The sequence below is a fragment of the Pipistrellus hanaki genome (genome assembly GCF_964339955.1).
Source record: "Pipistrellus hanaki genome assembly, chromosome: 10".
Taxonomy (NCBI): domain Eukaryota; kingdom Metazoa; phylum Chordata; class Mammalia; order Chiroptera; family Vespertilionidae; genus Pipistrellus; species Pipistrellus hanaki.
Window position 1 is genome coordinate 9,717,952 of NC_140512.1, and position 17,059 is coordinate 9,735,010.

Sequence of the window (17,059 nt, forward strand, 5' to 3'; positions counted from 1 at the left end):
CCCGATCGCCCCCTAACCCCTACCCCTAGCCCCTTCCCGGCCGGCCGGGCGTCCGGGCAGCGCCCATCCCCTCCGCCCCGTCCTCCCTGCGGCGCCCTCGGTCCTTCTTCGCCGCCGAGCTCGTCCCCTCCTGCAGCCGGCCCCGCGCTCCCCCTTCCTCCTCCTGCCCCGGGCCATGCACTGGGCGGCGGGGAGCGGTGTGTCGGGGTGGGGAGGTGTCTGGGTTCTTTGGTGGAGCGGGAGGAAGGAAGGGAAGGTCCGCCCCGCTCCCCACCCCCATTCTCCTCCCCGTCCCTCTCGGCCGCCGTTGGCTTTCGGGGTGCCGCCCAGGGCGGGAACCGCCGGAGGAGCCAGCGCCTGGGCCGCGTCGGGAAGGTGTCGCCTCGGGTCGCTGGAGGCACCTGCCGCGGGGACAAAGCCACTTCCTTTGTTGATCTGGGAAGCCCTGGGCTCGGCGCCCGGAGGTGCCCGCCCCGCCCCGCCTCCCCATTGGGCCGCCGTCCGGCTGTGTGATCGCGGCCAGCTCCTGCCGGCAGGTGAGCGACGGACCTCCCCGGCTCAAGTGCAATGAAAGGAGCGTACGCACCGAGCCAGGAAATGTGCCAATGCAAAGCCTTTTTTTTTTTAGTTTTTTATTTTTATTTTTATTTTTTATTGATAATGGTATCACATAATTGTCCTCATCCTCCCATTCCCATCCCAAACCCCTCCCTACATATGTCCCCACCCCCCTGTTATCCATGGCCACTGGTTAGGCCAGGGGTCTGCAACCTTTAAGACATAAAGAGCCACTTGGACCCGTTTCCGAAGGGAAAAAAAAAAACTGGGAGCCGCAAAACCATTGCGACATTTAAAACAAATATAACACTGCATATATTGTTTCTTACCTTAATGCTATATACCGGATCGTGCAGTTAGCTGTCAATCTGAAGAAAAAAAGGACTTTTTCACTTAACAATGTAAAATATATTTTTGCAAATTAATAGCTAATTAAAATATTTAATTTACCTGGTTAATGGGATTTTTGCTCCTGAACCTCAGTGCACAGTGTCAGCACATCAGGGTTGTAAGACATTACCTTCATTTTCACACAGGCTTGCAAGTTGTCGGAGCCGCGATAAAGCTTCAAAAGAGCCGCATGCGGCTCTGGAGCCGTAGGTTGCCGACACCTGGGCTAGGCCCATATGCATGCACACAAGTCCTTTGGTTGATCTCTCTTCCCCTTACCCCCACACTCCCCTACTTTCCTTCGGAGGTTTGAAAGTCTGATCGCTGCTTCTCTTTCTCTGGGTCTGTTTTTGTTCATCGGTTTATGTTGTTCATTATTTCTGCAAAGCCATTTTCTCAAGCTCCTTCGCGGAATGGTAAAGGGGACCATGGCACCTCTGCAGTCGCTGCGTTGAGGGCCATGGAACCAGATAGAAGCGGGGCTAGAGAAGGAGCGCAGACCCTGGAAGGCAGTGATGTCACAATGTCCTGGCGACCAGGAAATGGAAATGTGTGTAAACTATCGAACATGCTCATTGCAGCTGCCACCGGGCAATGTGGCATTTTCTTTCTTGTATTGTCATGGGAACGTAACATTTCAGAAGACGTCAGTGGGCACAATTTAAGTTCGTTACAAGGATGATAATGGGTGGGGGGAATGTTGGAGGAAGTGAGGAGATGGTTGTGTTTGTGTTTTAAAGACTGCTTGCCATTCCTTGTCCCTCGGGTGGGAATGGCACTGAGAGAGACCCCGGAGGAAGGGGCGTTATTCAGTGCTGTATCTGGAACATTCCCAGCGGCCGTACATTATACGGTTGTAAAATGTGACCCAATATTTACAGGTGAGAGAATGGATAGTTGAGTTTGCACCATGGCGTGCAAAGGTGTTCATCATCATCAGGTCTGTAAACTTTGCAGCTTTGATCTCGTCACTTTATGACTTCCTTTGGCTGTGGGTGCGGTAACTGAAGCTTGGAGGCAGTGAGATGACCTGGCTGAGGTCACACTGCAGGACAGCCCGGGAGACGGACGTACCATCGCTCTGGCTCCTCCTGAGTGCGTTCTGGGGAGCCAGGTGGCATGTGGGAGTCTCTCGGGGTACAGTAAGAAGTGGCAGCCCCGCTTCAGAACCGAATTGTTTTCAAGACAAAAAAGAAGGAACTATTGGTAGGAGATACAATAAGATCTTTTCATTTTTGCTGTCCTCTAAAGTCGAGATTCACTATTAGGTCGTAGATCTGTTTTACGGGCAAAAGTAACATAATTTTTATTTCCAGAGAGGAAAAATGACTATATTTTCAATGTATTTTTATTGTTTTCTGAGAGGAAGAGAGAGAAATCGTTGATCGGCTACCTCTTGTACAACCCACACGGGGGCTCGAGCCCGCATCCCGGGCAATTGCCCTGACCTGGGATCATCCTGGTTCACAGGCCGCCGCTCAAGCACTGACCCACACCCGCCGGGACTGACTTACTTTAGAAAAGCAAATGCAGTGCTGCTCGCTGCCTGGAGATTAAAGACAACCGTACGACAGATTGTGAGGTGCGAGAGGCACTTTGGGCCGAAGTCGCACCCTGGCATTTCTGTGATGTGTCTGGTGTGGGGTGTCAGCGCTGAGGTTTACCAGGGTGACTGGTTCTGTGCTGGGAGCCAGGGTGTGCTGGCCTCCTAGCTCCCAGACCTCCAGCGAGTCCAAACTGCTGGGGGTTTTTCTGAACCTTCTTTCCTCCGGAGGAGTTCAGACCTGGCTGGGATCCTCAGAGATCACCTGCTCCATCCCTCTTACACTTACAGGTGAGTCAGCTGGAACCCAGAAAGGTTCAGTGACTCACTCATACTTACAGCTAATTTGGTGCTATCAGGAGAACCAGAGCCGGACCCTAGTGAAAAGCGGTAGAACCAGATTTTTTTCAGAAAAGCTATTGCAGGAGGAGAAAAGAGATCTCACTATAGAATGAGGCTCCATTCCGAATGCAACAGGGAACGGTGGGAGTTGATAGGCCAGGAGCAGTTTGGGGGTCGGTGAATGGGAATTGACTATATCAGCGGTGGAGGGGGGGTTCTGGCTGAACCAAACAGGATTCTTGCTAACATCAGACAGTGCAGAGACAAGAATCAGCCCGTCCGGTGTTTCAGAGCGGCCAGTTGTGTAAGACTCCCCTCGGGATGTACTCCTCCACAACCTCCTCCTCCGTTTGAAGACGGTGGTCCTTCCAGGTGCGGGGCCCAGCGTGCGTGGTCACTGACCTGTGACTCTGACTTCAGACAGCAGGAGGATGCCCTGTTAGGCTGGCCTTCCCCGGTGCAGATGCTGCAGGTCATGCCGATCACCAGTTCTTTCCGTGCGCCGAGATTATTCATCGCGAAAATTCCCATACTTGGGTGTCATTTGCCATTTTTAGATCAAGGGGAACCAAAGTGAAGCCTTTGTGTAAATAAGTGGCTGGCAGCAGTCTGCAGGGCTAATTAAGCATGATGCCTTTGCGTAGGCTCTCCTGTTAAAAAGCTGCTCTAGAGCTACTGCCCTGATGCAGGAGGGAGGTCCACTCACCTGGACCACAAGGTTAAAGCTCTCTTCCAGTCCAGCCGTGCTGAGGACCCCCAAAATAGGCATGTGGACAGATGTGCCATTATCTTGTCTCCCAACTTTTTTTCACCTTTGAGGCCTTCACGTATATTTTAAATGAAAAACATTTTAATGAAAAATTCCTCCATTTAAATGAAAGTGAACATCTACTAATTTTATCACTTGGCCATTTTTTAGGTTTTTTTTTCACGCTTATTGGGATTATTTGCGGGAGTGAATCCTTTCGTAGATAATATTCATTTCTAGTGGTGATAATTCTAGTTGATGGCTAGACTTAACATTTCGAACACTTTTTTTTTTGAGTGAAAGTACTACCAAGACATGTAAAATAGTTTTGAGGTATTTATCTATTCCCATTCTTTCCCTGAAACTTTTAAAAACTGAGTATTTAGCCAAGGACCCTTCTTCCTTAAAAACTCATCTGAAATTAGTCTTTGACATGATATAATTCATGGGCTTTTCCTCTATAGTAGCTTGCTTATTATAGATTGTGTGTTTCAGAGTTTTATTTGTTCCTTGTTTGCTTTGTGGTACTAAATAATATAAACTGTATGTGTCAGATTATTTTTTGGCAAAATAATATAATCAAATGTTTATCAATTAAACCTTTTGGTTCTTTCATAGATTGGACCTTTTAAAACACTCAAATTAATAGGGAATAGTTATTTTCCAAAGTGGTGATGTCTAAAAGGTTGGAAGTACTACTTGATTTTTTTGACCACTGTTCTGATTTTGTTCCGTTCGTGGTTTTGTGTACATGGCTAGACATTTTAATGCTTGAATAAGCTGGTCTTACCAGATGGTATGTCTTAAAAAAGTAGAATTATGAAAGTCCTGGAACTCCTGTTGACACCATTTCCAACGGTGAGTAAAGCACGTAGAATGAGGGAGAGAACAACATATTTTCCTGGTGGTCTGAGTGGTCCCATCCCGGGAACATCCTGGGTAACAGGATGTTGTGCTGCAAACTCGGGATGGGTTGTGGAGATGGGTGGGGGAGGTTGTGTTAGGGTGATATTGGCAAGCTCCAACCCATTCAGGTTTTGGTGACAGATGGCTGGCTGACGCAGGGAGTTTTGGCACCCGCTGTGGATGAAATCCTGTGGTGACGATGATGAAACACTAAGGAGGTGTCCTTTGTGGTTCTTATTGGAATAAGTAGGCCTTTGGAACAGAAAGAACAAACTCTGGAGAGTCAGAGGTTAGGGAAGTATAAGTCCAGAGATGTTTTAGCTTCTCAGAGAAACTTGCGAAACAATACTGCCTCTCTCCCCTCTTACCCAGCACTTTTATTTCTTGAACTTTAATATTTTCGTGGAAGTTTTTTCCTGATGCTCACATGCTTGTCATGTGATGAACATCCTGGCTTTGGAGGGCTGCGATATTAACATGCAGAGAGTGGAATAGTCATTTAGGCCTTGGCATCGCAGCTAAGCAGGGTGCGTGCCAATCTGAATAAGGGAAGTTTAGAAATTTCAGGAGGGTGCTTTTGTCCTCTTGTAATCCTCCCCGGTAACTAGAAAGTGCCCACACTTGCTTGGCCGTTGCTAGAGAAGGGAGGCCTGCAGGAGGCCCTGGTCCACTAGGGATGACACCACAGGAGGGAGACACATGGACAGGCAAGAGAATGGGGAGGATCTTCCATTCTTTCCTCCTGTTCTACCAAAGAATCTAAACACCTGCTGACCCCAACACACCGATACAGCTCCCGCTGTTATTAAAATTGGTATTTTTAGACAATTTTTAAGTCATATTCCAGCTGTTTTTAAAAAGTAACACTTCTTGCCGAAACCGGTTTGGCTCAGTGGTGGAGCGTCGGTCTGCGGACTGAAGGGTCCCAGGTTCGATTCCGGTCAAGGGCATGTACATTGGTTGCGGGCACATTGGGGTGTACAAGAGGCAGCTGGTCGATGTTTCTCTCTCATCAACGTTTCTAGCTCTCTATCTCTCTCCCGTCCTCCTCTCTGTAAAATATCAATAAAATATATTTTTTAAAAAATAAAATAAAAAAAAATAAAAAAATAAAAATAAAAAGTAACACTTCTTATCATAAGTAATATGTATTCACTGTAGTAGAAAAGTGAGAAAATATAGAGAAGAAAAAAATAAAACTAGCACTTAAGACCGGGAATTGAACCAGTGACCCCAACTGAGCCACACTGGCAGGCTGAATTATAACATTTTAAAATAGCTAACTAGCATTTTATTCTGCCCTCCTCTCCAAAAGTCTCATTGAAATAAAAATAATTAGAAGCTCAGAGAAAATGCTAATAAGCCTGGGATGCCAGCACCTGGGGGCACATATTAAAAATGTTGTTCTTGCTCTCTAGCTGGTTTGGCTCAGGGGATAGAGTGTCAACCTGTGGACTGAAGGGTCCCAGGTTCGATTCTGGTCAAGAGCACATGCCTGGGTTGCTGGCTTGGTTTCCAGTGGGGGGCATGCAGGAGGCAGCTGATCAATGATTCTCTTTCATTATTGATGTTTCTATCTCTCTCTCCCTCTCCCTGAAATCAATAAAAATATATATATTTAAAAAACCTTTGTTCTTTCTATAAGACACAGTGTTGGAGAGACTTCATTGAACTTTCATTGATAAATTCTCCATCTTGAAAAATAATAATAAATCCAAAATGTTGCTTAACACCTCCTCACGCCCCACCAACCCCCCATCAAAACCATGAACTGGAAGATGTGAGCATTGGAGCCATTGATGGGGAGCAAGCCTAGATCTTGGCTCACTTCTCAGGCCCCTTTGTTGGGCGTCCCCCTCCACTCTGTTCCATGGGATGTTGGGTTTCCTCGGGGCTCCATGGCGTCAATTACCATCTATGACGTTCCAAATGTGAATCTCAGCCCGCTCACTGCCACCACCACCTCCTGTGCACATGAGAATGCAGCAGCCTGTTAAATCAGCAAGAGGGAGAGGGGTACAAGTCCTTCTTTCACTATCTCGTAGGTCTGCTGGTAATGTCAAATACGTCAACAAGCGTGGCTTACCCTTACTACAGTTCTCCAGCATCTAAAAGCATTTCTGCCTTCCAAGATAAAATTCTCCCTTTGATCGACAGCCTTTGGCTAAGAACATTCCTTTCCGTTTCAGGTGGAATTCTCGTACCCGCCCCTGATTCCAGGAGATGGACACGACAGCCCCACCATCCCTGAGGAATGGAAGTACCTGCCCTTCCTGGCCCTGCCCGATGGCGCACACAACTACCAGGAAGGTACGCACACTGGCGGTGGGGTGGTTGGTGTCATTTTTTTAATTTGACAAGACATCTTAGACGCCAAGTACTTTGTAAATGAAATGCCTTTGGCCCTAGCCGGTTGGACTCAGTGGATAGAGTGTCAACCCTCGAAGGGAAGGATCTCGGGTTCCATTCCAGTCAAGAGCACGTACCTACCGTTGCAGGCTTGATCCCTGGCCTGCCCCGGTCACCCCTGTCAGGTCACATTTGGGAGGCAACCAATCAATGTGTCTGTGTGTGTCTCTCCCATTGATGTTTCTCTCTGTGTGTCTCTCCCCTCCCTTCCACTCTCTCTAAAAAGCAATGAAAAATATCCTCGGGTGAGGATTAACAAACAAACAAATAAATGAATGAATGAAAGGACCAGTCGCTCATTCAGCCTGCTGTTCAGTTGTTTGGTAAAAAGAAAAAAAAAAAAGAAAGGACGGTTGATGGTGCTTATTTATAAAATGTTTCAGAGCTGGTTGGAGCTGACTGCTCATGCTCTAAGTAGGGGTGTCGAACTCAATCAGAGAAGGGGCCAAAATCTAAAATCCAGCCTAAATCGCGGGCCGAATGGTTTACTGAACAGTCATAAACTGACAATGTCATAAACTGACAGCAGAGTGCAGTGATGATAGCGCGGTGCGGGCCACATTGCAAGGCCTGGCGGGCTGGATTTGGCCCGCGGGCCTTGTGTTTGACACATGTGCTCTAAAGGATCTAAGGATCTCCAGCTGAGGGCCAGGCTTGCATTGTAACGGTTTGTGAACCTTGGCTTCGCTCGCCAGGAACCTGGCCAAAGTGAGTGATTAGCCAGACTAGGACATTCACTGCTGGTAGCACTTCCTGCCTTTGTACCTCAGACTCCTCTCGGGCAGACTAAGGCCTCAGCTGCACCAGCAGACCGCCTGGGGCTCTGCCTGCAGACGTACACGGTCAGTGCCCGGTGCCCACCTGGAAACGGCTGGCACTGAGTCTCCATCCCCGCGGCCACTGGCATCACAGCGCTCCACCTGAAAGCTTGCCTGCAGGGTGCAGACCAGGCACCACCCCGGAGAGCACCGCTGTGAGGTCAGCGCTGCCTCCTACCACCATAAGGCGTGCTCTGACAGGCTTAACGAAGAACTACATGTTATCATCTGATAGATAGAGAGGCTCTGCCAAAAGACCAGGTTGAACTTGGTTGGATTCACTGCTTAATTTTTGATGAAATGGAGCAAATGTTACTTATGCAGGTACATAAACTTCAAATATCACATTTTAACCTTACAGATGTTTTTAAAAATATATATTTTATTGATTTTTTACAGAGAGGAAGGGAGGGGGATAGAGAGTTAGAAACATTAATGAGAGAGAAACATGGATCAGCTGCCTCCTGCACACCCCCCACTGGGGATGTGCCCACAACCAAGGTACATTCCACAACCAAGGAATCAAACCTGGGTCCCTTCAGTCTGCAGGGCGACGCTCTATCCACCGAGCCAAACTGGTTAGGACCTTACAGATGTTTTTATCCCAATTTTTTGTGTTATAAATACTTTTAAACATGCAGAAAAGTTGAAAGATGAGTGTAGCGAATATCCCACAGTGTCCTTTGTATTTGTGTTGGTGCCCAGTTTTGCCTGTACCACTTGAAAGTCAGTTGTAAATATCATGACACCTTAGCCCTTGTTACTTTAGCATGCGTCTTCAAGAATAAGGTCCTTCCCAGGATAATCAATATCAGTATCACAGCCAAGAGATTTGTCAGTAAGTCCATAACGCCACTTAATACCCAGGCTGTGTTCAGGCTTCCCCAGGCGTGCAGGCATTTCTGGTCAAGAATCGTGCATTGCTTTTAGTTTTTCAGTTCTCTGTTTTGTTTTGATCTGGAAGAAGCCTGTACAGATCAGGTATTTTCTGAGCTAAGTGACTGTAGTCCCGGTGAGACCTGCTCTGATTCAGCCTCCCGTGCTTTGGTGATGGGTGTGTGCCGGCAGGCCGAGAGAGGGGTTCTTACAGCCAGCGGTGATGATGCTGAAAGCAAGTGCGTGCGGGTTCCCGGTACAGTCTTGTTTGTAATGACTGCATGACAGTAACTTCAGTGTCATCATTCACGCATAAGGGCAATCACTTCAGTATCTGCCTTTTTCTGTGTGTCTCTTAGATACTGTGTTTTTTCACCTGCCACCCCGAAATGGAAACGGAGCCACCGTGTATGGCATCTCTTGCTATCGGCAGATTGAAGCCAAGGTGAGACACTTACAGTGAACAACAACAGCAACAACAAAACCTTGAAAATTCTTTCTTAAATATTGCCCACCCAAAATGTAAAATTTGGGGACATGCATCTGTGGGACCTGTGATATTGTTTTACATTTTTATAAACGGTGTGTAGCTATTTGCCCAACAGTAACAATTTATTCACATACATGTCTTTGTGAGTTGATACAGGTGATTATAATTATTGTATAATTGTATCATGTCATATTTTGCACATTGTTTTCAGATAGTGATACCAAACTTAGTCCTTTGTCTGCAAAATGCTGTGTTTAAATTTCATAGTGTCCTTGAACTTTTTCCAATTCTAGTGTTTGGTGTATAACTTAGAAAAATGGAGTGGTAATGAGTGTCTTTTGTTTTTTGTTTTTTGAAGCAGCATTTTAGAAGTAGTAGAAAGCTCTTATAGTAGCTCCAAACCACTTGCCAGTTATCTTATTGTAGTTATCTATGACTATGATTTTGATAATTCTTAAACTACTCGCCAGCTTAATAGCCCTAATTAATAAATTCACATACACTAAGGTGGGCAGCTTCCACTTTTATGGTTTGCTTCTGAAACAGCACTGGGGTTTTTTGCAGGAGGGCTATTCTGTATGGTAGCTTTGTGCATTTGATTTCTTCATATACTGTTACCCTTACACTCTTTCCTGTGAGATGAATTGAGCTACTGTCCTTTCTGGGAAGTCTGTTCCTTTACTCCCTCTATCCCCTACAGTTTTATCAACAGTTCCCATGCTCTGCGTAACCTTTAGGTGGCATTTCATACTGCCTGTCTCCCTCCTTACCCCCCCGCCCCCGGTGTGACCCACTCCAGAGTATATTGGGGCTGCCCTTTTCTCCACGTTTTTCTAGCCTCTTCGGGTAACCAGACAGATAAGCCAGATAGCAGAGGGGCCCAGAGCATAAGAGAAGGACTTGAATCCCCTTTGAATGAGGGGGCACCTGATGAATGAATCCAAGCAAGGTGGAGAGGGAGAAACATGGAGGAAAGGCTCCCCACCCGACTTCATGCAGCCACTAGTCTGCAGCCCGCTGAGGGCAGGAAGCTCCATGGTCCTCAGGACAGATGCCAGGGGCTGTCAGGCGGCGCACTAGGGAGGGAGAGTCACTCTGACTGCCTCACAGCCTCCCCTGCGGCTGACCTGATCGGGCTGTTTTCTGCTGGCGGAGAGCAGGAGAAAGCCCACACGTCACCCTCGGAATCACGGAGGCATGTGACACAGCTCAGAGCTGGCTGCAACTAGGACAGCCACCTTCACCAAGGTTTTGTCGTCTCTTAAACTATCTCCTTCTCACCAGAAACGGTGCCTCCGAAAGAGCAGCCCATTTTACCACCAGAACAAGGATGGCTGATTGGCATTGAGCGCGGCAACTTGCACATAAAGCATTCTCCGTCAGACTGTAAATTCCTGATAATAGAGACGTCTCTCACTGTTCCCTTCGCCTCCCAATTCCAGCACGCAGTGCCCTGGCCGACGGCTCCAAGGAATATTTTCTGAGATTCTCAATAAATACTTTTTGCATGCAATTAAGCAAATGCAAGGAATGTTTTCTAATCTCCTTGCTATGTTTATGTTGAAGAGGAATTATTTTTAAGTATTTCTAACAGTCACTGTTTGTGACAGGCATTGAAAGTCCGGCATGCAGATGTCACCAGAGAGACCGTGCAGAAAAGCGTCTGTGTTCTAAGCAAGCTGGTAAGAAACCAGATCTCGCCCTGTGAACGTGGTTGTTAAACTCTCCTGACAGATTCCCACTCGGGGGTCAGCATTATTAGTCTAAGGAACAGATCCAGAAGACATATTCACACTCTCCAGTGACTCAATATCTAGGTTCTCGCAGCCCCTCGTTCTCTTTGCCCTTCAGCAGCTTCATGCTCATTTGCCCTCCACCCAAAGCGGGGTCAGAGAAGAAGATCTAACAGATAGGTTGTGGGGAAGGTAGGGGACACATGATCGAAATGTACATTTCATTTATACATTTTTGTTTTGTTCCCAAGACTTTGAATAAATAACATTTTACTAAAATTCAAAGTACTATAATCATATTCAGATTTTATTGATGATACTAGAAGTGCATGACCCTTTTATGATGAAGTCGTAGCCTTAACTTGCTCTTTACAAACTGAAAATGTTTGAGGAAGGGAAGTGCATAATGAAATGCACTAAGACAGTGCTTTAAATTGCTTCTTCTGTGTACAAGTTGATCAGTTGCAAGTGTATCATCATTTTAACTATATTTTTTAAAAGGAATATGTAACATTTATTTTTTTATATCTCTCTTCATTAAATCATGTGTGATGTTCCACTTTTATTACTAATAGGATAATAACACCTTTACCAATAACACCAGATACCTAAGCCTACATGTAATATATAATAGCCAAACCTCCTTTGTGGGGAAATCCAGATCTCTATCGTGTTAATTACCTTAGCTCTATATGATTACTGAATGCGGATGTTTCTGCCATTAACCTAAACCAAAGATGAGAATATTTTATTAGCCTATCACTAAATGTGTGTAGATTTTGTTTAATTATTTCGTCTGTGAGTATCCAATTTCTTATACCCACAGACAATTTAAATGTAGTTTGTTTAAGATAAGTTGAGTTTTGCAAGAGATAATTTATTTTGGTTTTTATTACTAAGTTCAAAAACTAAGTTCAGAAAATATCTGAATAATAATAATTTAATACTTACTAGCCTTAACATTAAGGTTTTGAGGATCAGAATATTTCTCACAAGACAGTAATTTTATGAATAGAGCAAGAATAGTCAAAAGAATGATTATACATATCAGGAAATTGGTAGATTGCGAATCTCATCCGTGTACAGATACTAGAAGGGTGGCCTGAAAAATATACATCTGTGAAATACTTTTTTCATATTGGGTCACATGACCAAAGAAAAGAAAGCATAGGAGCACTAGATACTAAAGCAAATGCAAGGTGTTGAAAAGCTTACTCAGTAATCATTCTTCAGACAACAGATATAATGAAAATAAATGTCATTTATCTATTGCCTATGTGTCAGGTATTAATTCTATACCCCACACTTTTTGGATATAATTGTCATTTTAATCCTCATAACAACTGTGAGCTATAAGTATTTACTGTTCTCATTTTACAAGTAAAGATATGTTTCAGAGAAAAAGGTGTCTCTCGTAGACATAGAGCTACTAAGGGTAAAACTGGGCTGAAAATCCGTCCTGACTCTAACCAGGCTTGGGGTATGGGGAGAGCTAGCGCACACTAAGGGGTCGGTGGTTCACAGTGCATTGTAGTCTAAGGATTCGAATATGCTGGCTTTATACTCTGATGGTAATAAAGATACAGTAACAGGAATACTGGGAGTAGTGGGGGAACTATTCTAGTATTACCTGCCTTAATTCATTAAAAAAATATGCAGCATTGGTCTCTGCATCCTAAAAAGAAAATAGATATCAGAAAACATCTAGAAAAGAACATTACGAATAAAAGAATGGAAGTGGTAAGAGAGGGTCTTAAATAGGAAAATTAAGAACTAAGGAATAACTTTGTTCAAGTATATAGAAAAATGTTATGATAGAGGACACAGACTAGTAAGCCTCGACAGAGGACAGAAAACAGAAATTTAATTATGCATGTTCAACTAGCTATAAGCACTGGCTGCTTCGAGGACAGTTAAATGTCTCCACAAGCGAGCAGAACCGTGTGCAGTATTAGGCGATGGTTTGAATTATGATAATAATAGCCAACATCTCGGTCCTTCCTGGGTGCCCAATTCTCTACTAAGTGCTTCCCCCTGGTTGTTCAATTCTGAAAGCAACTCCTGAAGATGCTGTCTTTTCAGGCACCCAGGCTCACAGCAGCAAGCAGGGATGCAGGGGGAAGTGCCCGGTTACACAGCTGAGTGATGGGGGACCAGGGACCACACTCAACCACTGCCCGCTCAGTGGGCGCCGCACCGTCAGCTGCAGCCAGGGAGCCAGAGGAGGGAGGTCAGGGCTCTCAGTGAATAGGACCCTGACGCTGAGAGTTACTAACTTCCTCCTTCCTGTTCTCTTCCGGTTGAGAGGCTGTGGGGTGTTTGTATTTTTACTCTCACCATACTAATGGCAGTTTTCTTTGTTTTTCCCTTTAAGCCTCTCTATGGCTTGCTTCAAGCAAAACTTCAGCTCATTACACATGCATATTTTGAAGAGAAGGATTTTTCCCAAATTTCCATTCTAAAGGTAAATTTGTACCCCTCCACAGATGTGTTTGGCCGCGGACACATTGATGAATCAAGTAAATCCTGTCAGTAATATTGTGAAAGATGATCACTTACTACCTTAAGAAAGACATCATCATTCTTTGAAAATAACATTGAAAGGATAGGGAACTGCCCAAAACGTACAGTTCATACTTATTGTATGTAACCAAAATGCCTTTTATTAGGAAATAATGCAAATGACTGCCACTAACATAAATGTTTCTATTAATAAAAGGGTAAGAGCCCTTTTGCTATGGCATTGCTTCTCCAAATCTGCTTGTCTTATTAATATCCTGCTCAGTGTGCTATGTATCAGGCTTCTGGCTCCTAACCCCCATTGCAAACCCCTGGGAAACTACGTGACTATTTTATTGAAATGGAGAGCATGTTTTTCTCAAGGCTGCCGTGAATAGGTAGAACATGGGTCTCTCAGAGATTCTGGTGAGAGGAAGACAGTTAGGTATTTAGCAAGGAAGTAGGGGGAATTTATGTGAGTGAATCAAGGTCTAAAGTGTAGAGGCAAAGAAGGAAAGAGTGCTGGCAAGGCAAGTCTTCAGAGAGACCCTGATTGTTTCTAAATTTAGGGCCTGGCCCTAGCCGGTTTGTCTCTGTGGGTAGAGCATCGGCCTGTGGACTGAAGGGTCCAGGTTCAGTTGTGGTCAAGGGCACATACCCGGGTTGCAGGCTCAATCCTCAGTAGGGGGCATGCCAGAGGCAGCTCTGTTATCATTGATGTTTCTCTCTCTCTCCCTCTCCCTTCCTCTCTGAAATCAATAAAAATATATTTAAAAATAAAAATAAATTTAGGGCCTGGCAAAACAAACTGCCTCAACTAAAGAAGCAGTTTCTTCCCGATCATCATGGTTCCAATTCAGTGCCCAGAGTGTCTAACGGAGTCTGTACTTTGTAGGAACTCTACGAACACATGAACAGTTCCTTGGGAGGAGCGGCACTGGAGGGGTCCCAAGTGTATCTTGGTGAGTGGCTTTCTGACAGGTGGGGAGAAACGCCCTCACTTCTCTTTGTTTGGGGCACCGAGTTAGGCACATGTGAAACTTCATGATCAGAATTACATTTCTATATGGACCTAAACTCTTCAATGTTTGATGCTGCTGATTCCTTACATATTTCTTAGCCGGTATTTATATTGGCAAAGGTATAATAGACTTTTTTTTTTTACTTTATTTAAAATTGTTGGCACTCGTTCAGATGTCCCTGTTTTCCCCACCTTTGCCCACTCCACCCAGCCCCTATTCCCCTTCCCTCCAGTCATCACCACTGTTGTCTGTGTCCAGGGGCTGTGCATATATGCTCTTTGGCTAATCCCTTCACCTTCTTTCATCCAGTCCCTCACACCCCCTCCCCTCTGATAGCTGTCAGTCTGATCCATGGATCCATGCCTCTGTTTCTGTTTTATTCATCAGTTTATTTTGCTCATTAGTATAACATACCTGTACCAATATTCGCAACTATTACTGTTTAAGGACATTTCTGGTTTTCAGAATAATAATGGAAGTTTTTTCTTTTTCTTACATTACTACAAATACTGGTCAATTCCATGGTATAACAGAGAGGGAGGGCAAGAGAGAGATCTGCTTAGCGCTTTTCTGTTTTAAGGTTTTCCAAGTTGGTTTTTTTTTTGTTTTTTTTAATTTGCTCTATTTGACAACCCAGAATCTGCATTGGTGTCCATGGTACTCAGTGGGCACTCAGTCAATATCCTTTTCATGATTAAAACAAAAGTGATTTATGCCCACTCAATTCCTATTTCAGCATGAAGTCTTCACTTTTGTAATCCTGTGTGCTACAAAAGCTGGTTACAAAATTTCTATTCCGAGAACATATTTCTCTCTAAATTATTTTCTTTTCCTCTGACAAATAATCAGAGAAGACTGTGACTCAGAAATAATAGCCTATGGAGTGTAGTGACCAAAAACCATGTTTAAATGATTGATTGCCACCTTAGTACCAGCTTTATAATCTCTAAGCTTGTGTCACTTGTAAGATGTTTGTTTGTAGAATGGGGGAAAGTGTTAGAGCTACACTGTCCATAGCAGTGTTCACTAGTGATGTGACTATTTACATTTAACTTCTTTTTCTTTTTTTAATTGTTTTGAGAGAGAGGAGCATTGATTTGTTGTTCCAATTATTTATGTATTCATTGGTTGTTTTTTTTGTATTTGCTCTGCCTGAGGATCATACCTGAGCATCCGGCCAGGGCATGACTATTTACATTTATATTAGACTTAATACAAATTAAATAAAATTTAAAGGTTAGTTTGCCAATTCCACTTGGCACATTTCGAGGGCTCCGTGGCCACTGGATTGGGCAACCCCGATTTAGGATACTTCCGTCGCTGCAGATAGTTCTTCCTTTTCCTCGTTGCAGTGCTGTGTTTGACTGTTAGTAATCTGATGAATTCTGAGTCCATGTATATGTGATCAAATACTGTAAAATATTTCAATACTAGCATATTTCTAGTTTTGTTTTTACCTGACTTTCCTTTGAGGAGAAAAAACTTTTCCGATAAAAACAGCAGGGTGTAGTCACAGATCCGCTTTTCTGTTATCTGTGTAGGTCTGTCGCCTCGGGATCTTGTGCTTCATTTTCGACACAAGGTATGCACTTAACCTCTGCTGTCCTAAAAGGTGTTCATTTAACTGGGCAGATGCCATGTGCTGAGCGGTCAAATGCAGAATGTGGCACAGCCACGTTTCGGTTCTTCTAAGTAGACATCTCTCGTGATGACATGAGCCGGAAGTTCTGGTAATGCTTGTATGAGAGAAATTCCTGAACATGTACAGATACTGTCTGTGATATAGGAGAGAGTACTTTTTTCCATTGCCTTTGTAATTTCTGGTACCATGAAGTTAGAGTTGGAAGACACATGTTTCAATCTTGCAGAATATTTTATTTGTTGCCTTAAGAGTGAAACATTTTCCAGTAGAATTTCTATGTGTGTTACTTCTTATCTTAGTTCATAAGCATGTGTTGGCTAGGGAGCGTTGATCATTCACTTAACAAGCATTTAGAGTATCTGTTGGGTGAATGCTCTGGACATATCTATAATAACCTATAATAATAAAAGGGTAATATGCTAATTAGACTGGATGTCTTCCGGACATCATTCTGGATGTCCTTCCTGACAAAGCCGGGGTCCTGGGTGTCTGTGGGTGGCCCCAGGGAAGCCAACCAGGGTCCGGGGTACCTGCTGGCAGCTGGGGGAGGGATGCCCAGGTCCTGGGTTTTGGGTCCCTGGGTGTCAGAGGGAAGCTGGTGCCTGCAACTGGGTGAAGGAAGGCCTACCCTTGCATGAATTTTCTTGCATCAGGTCTCTAGTTCAGAAATAAATGAGTAGTTCCCAGCCTTTAAGGAGCTTGCAATATTTCAAGCAAAAATGGCACAACTCCTTCCAAAAACACAATTTGTTAGAGATTTAAGTTGTTTTCACACTTTTTAGAGGACACAGATAATATTTAATTTTTTAGTATAAGTTCATGATTTTCAATGTAATTTTCAAAGCACTGTAATTATTTTAATATTGATTAGATGATATATGGTATCTTTGCAGACAGGAAGAGGCAAATAAATAATAGGCTTGCATTTCTTATTTTAATACAATGTTTCTTTTTTTGTTTAGGTCTTAATTCTGTTTAAATTAATTCTTCTTGAAAAAAAGGTGAGATTGGGTGGGATGGAATATTTAACATTTATTGACATTTCTTAAATATTATATACAATTAAAACTAATGATAAAGTAT

At 44.1% G+C, this 17,059-nt stretch overlaps 1 protein-coding gene across 2 annotated transcripts in view; it reads left to right on the forward strand.

Moving 5' to 3' along the window:
* The window catches only part of AVL9 (AVL9 cell migration associated), a 35,669-nt gene that overhangs the window by 244 nt on the left and 18,366 nt on the right, over positions 1 to 17,059 (forward strand). Inside the window, exons 2-8 of one of the 2 annotated variants that reach the window (XM_084896480.1) lie at positions 6,677 to 6,797; positions 8,950 to 9,035; positions 10,691 to 10,762; positions 13,188 to 13,277; positions 14,208 to 14,274; positions 15,876 to 15,916; positions 16,939 to 16,977. In XM_084896480.1, coding sequence (XP_084752606.1) covers positions 6,677 to 6,797; positions 8,950 to 9,035; positions 10,691 to 10,762; positions 13,188 to 13,277; positions 14,208 to 14,274; positions 15,876 to 15,916; positions 16,939 to 16,977 — 516 coding nt within the window. The remainder of the gene's footprint in view (positions 1 to 6,676; positions 6,798 to 8,949; positions 9,036 to 10,690; positions 10,763 to 13,187; positions 13,278 to 14,207; positions 14,275 to 15,875; positions 15,917 to 16,938; positions 16,978 to 17,059) is intronic. The other variant, XM_084896481.1, reaches the window with a different exon arrangement.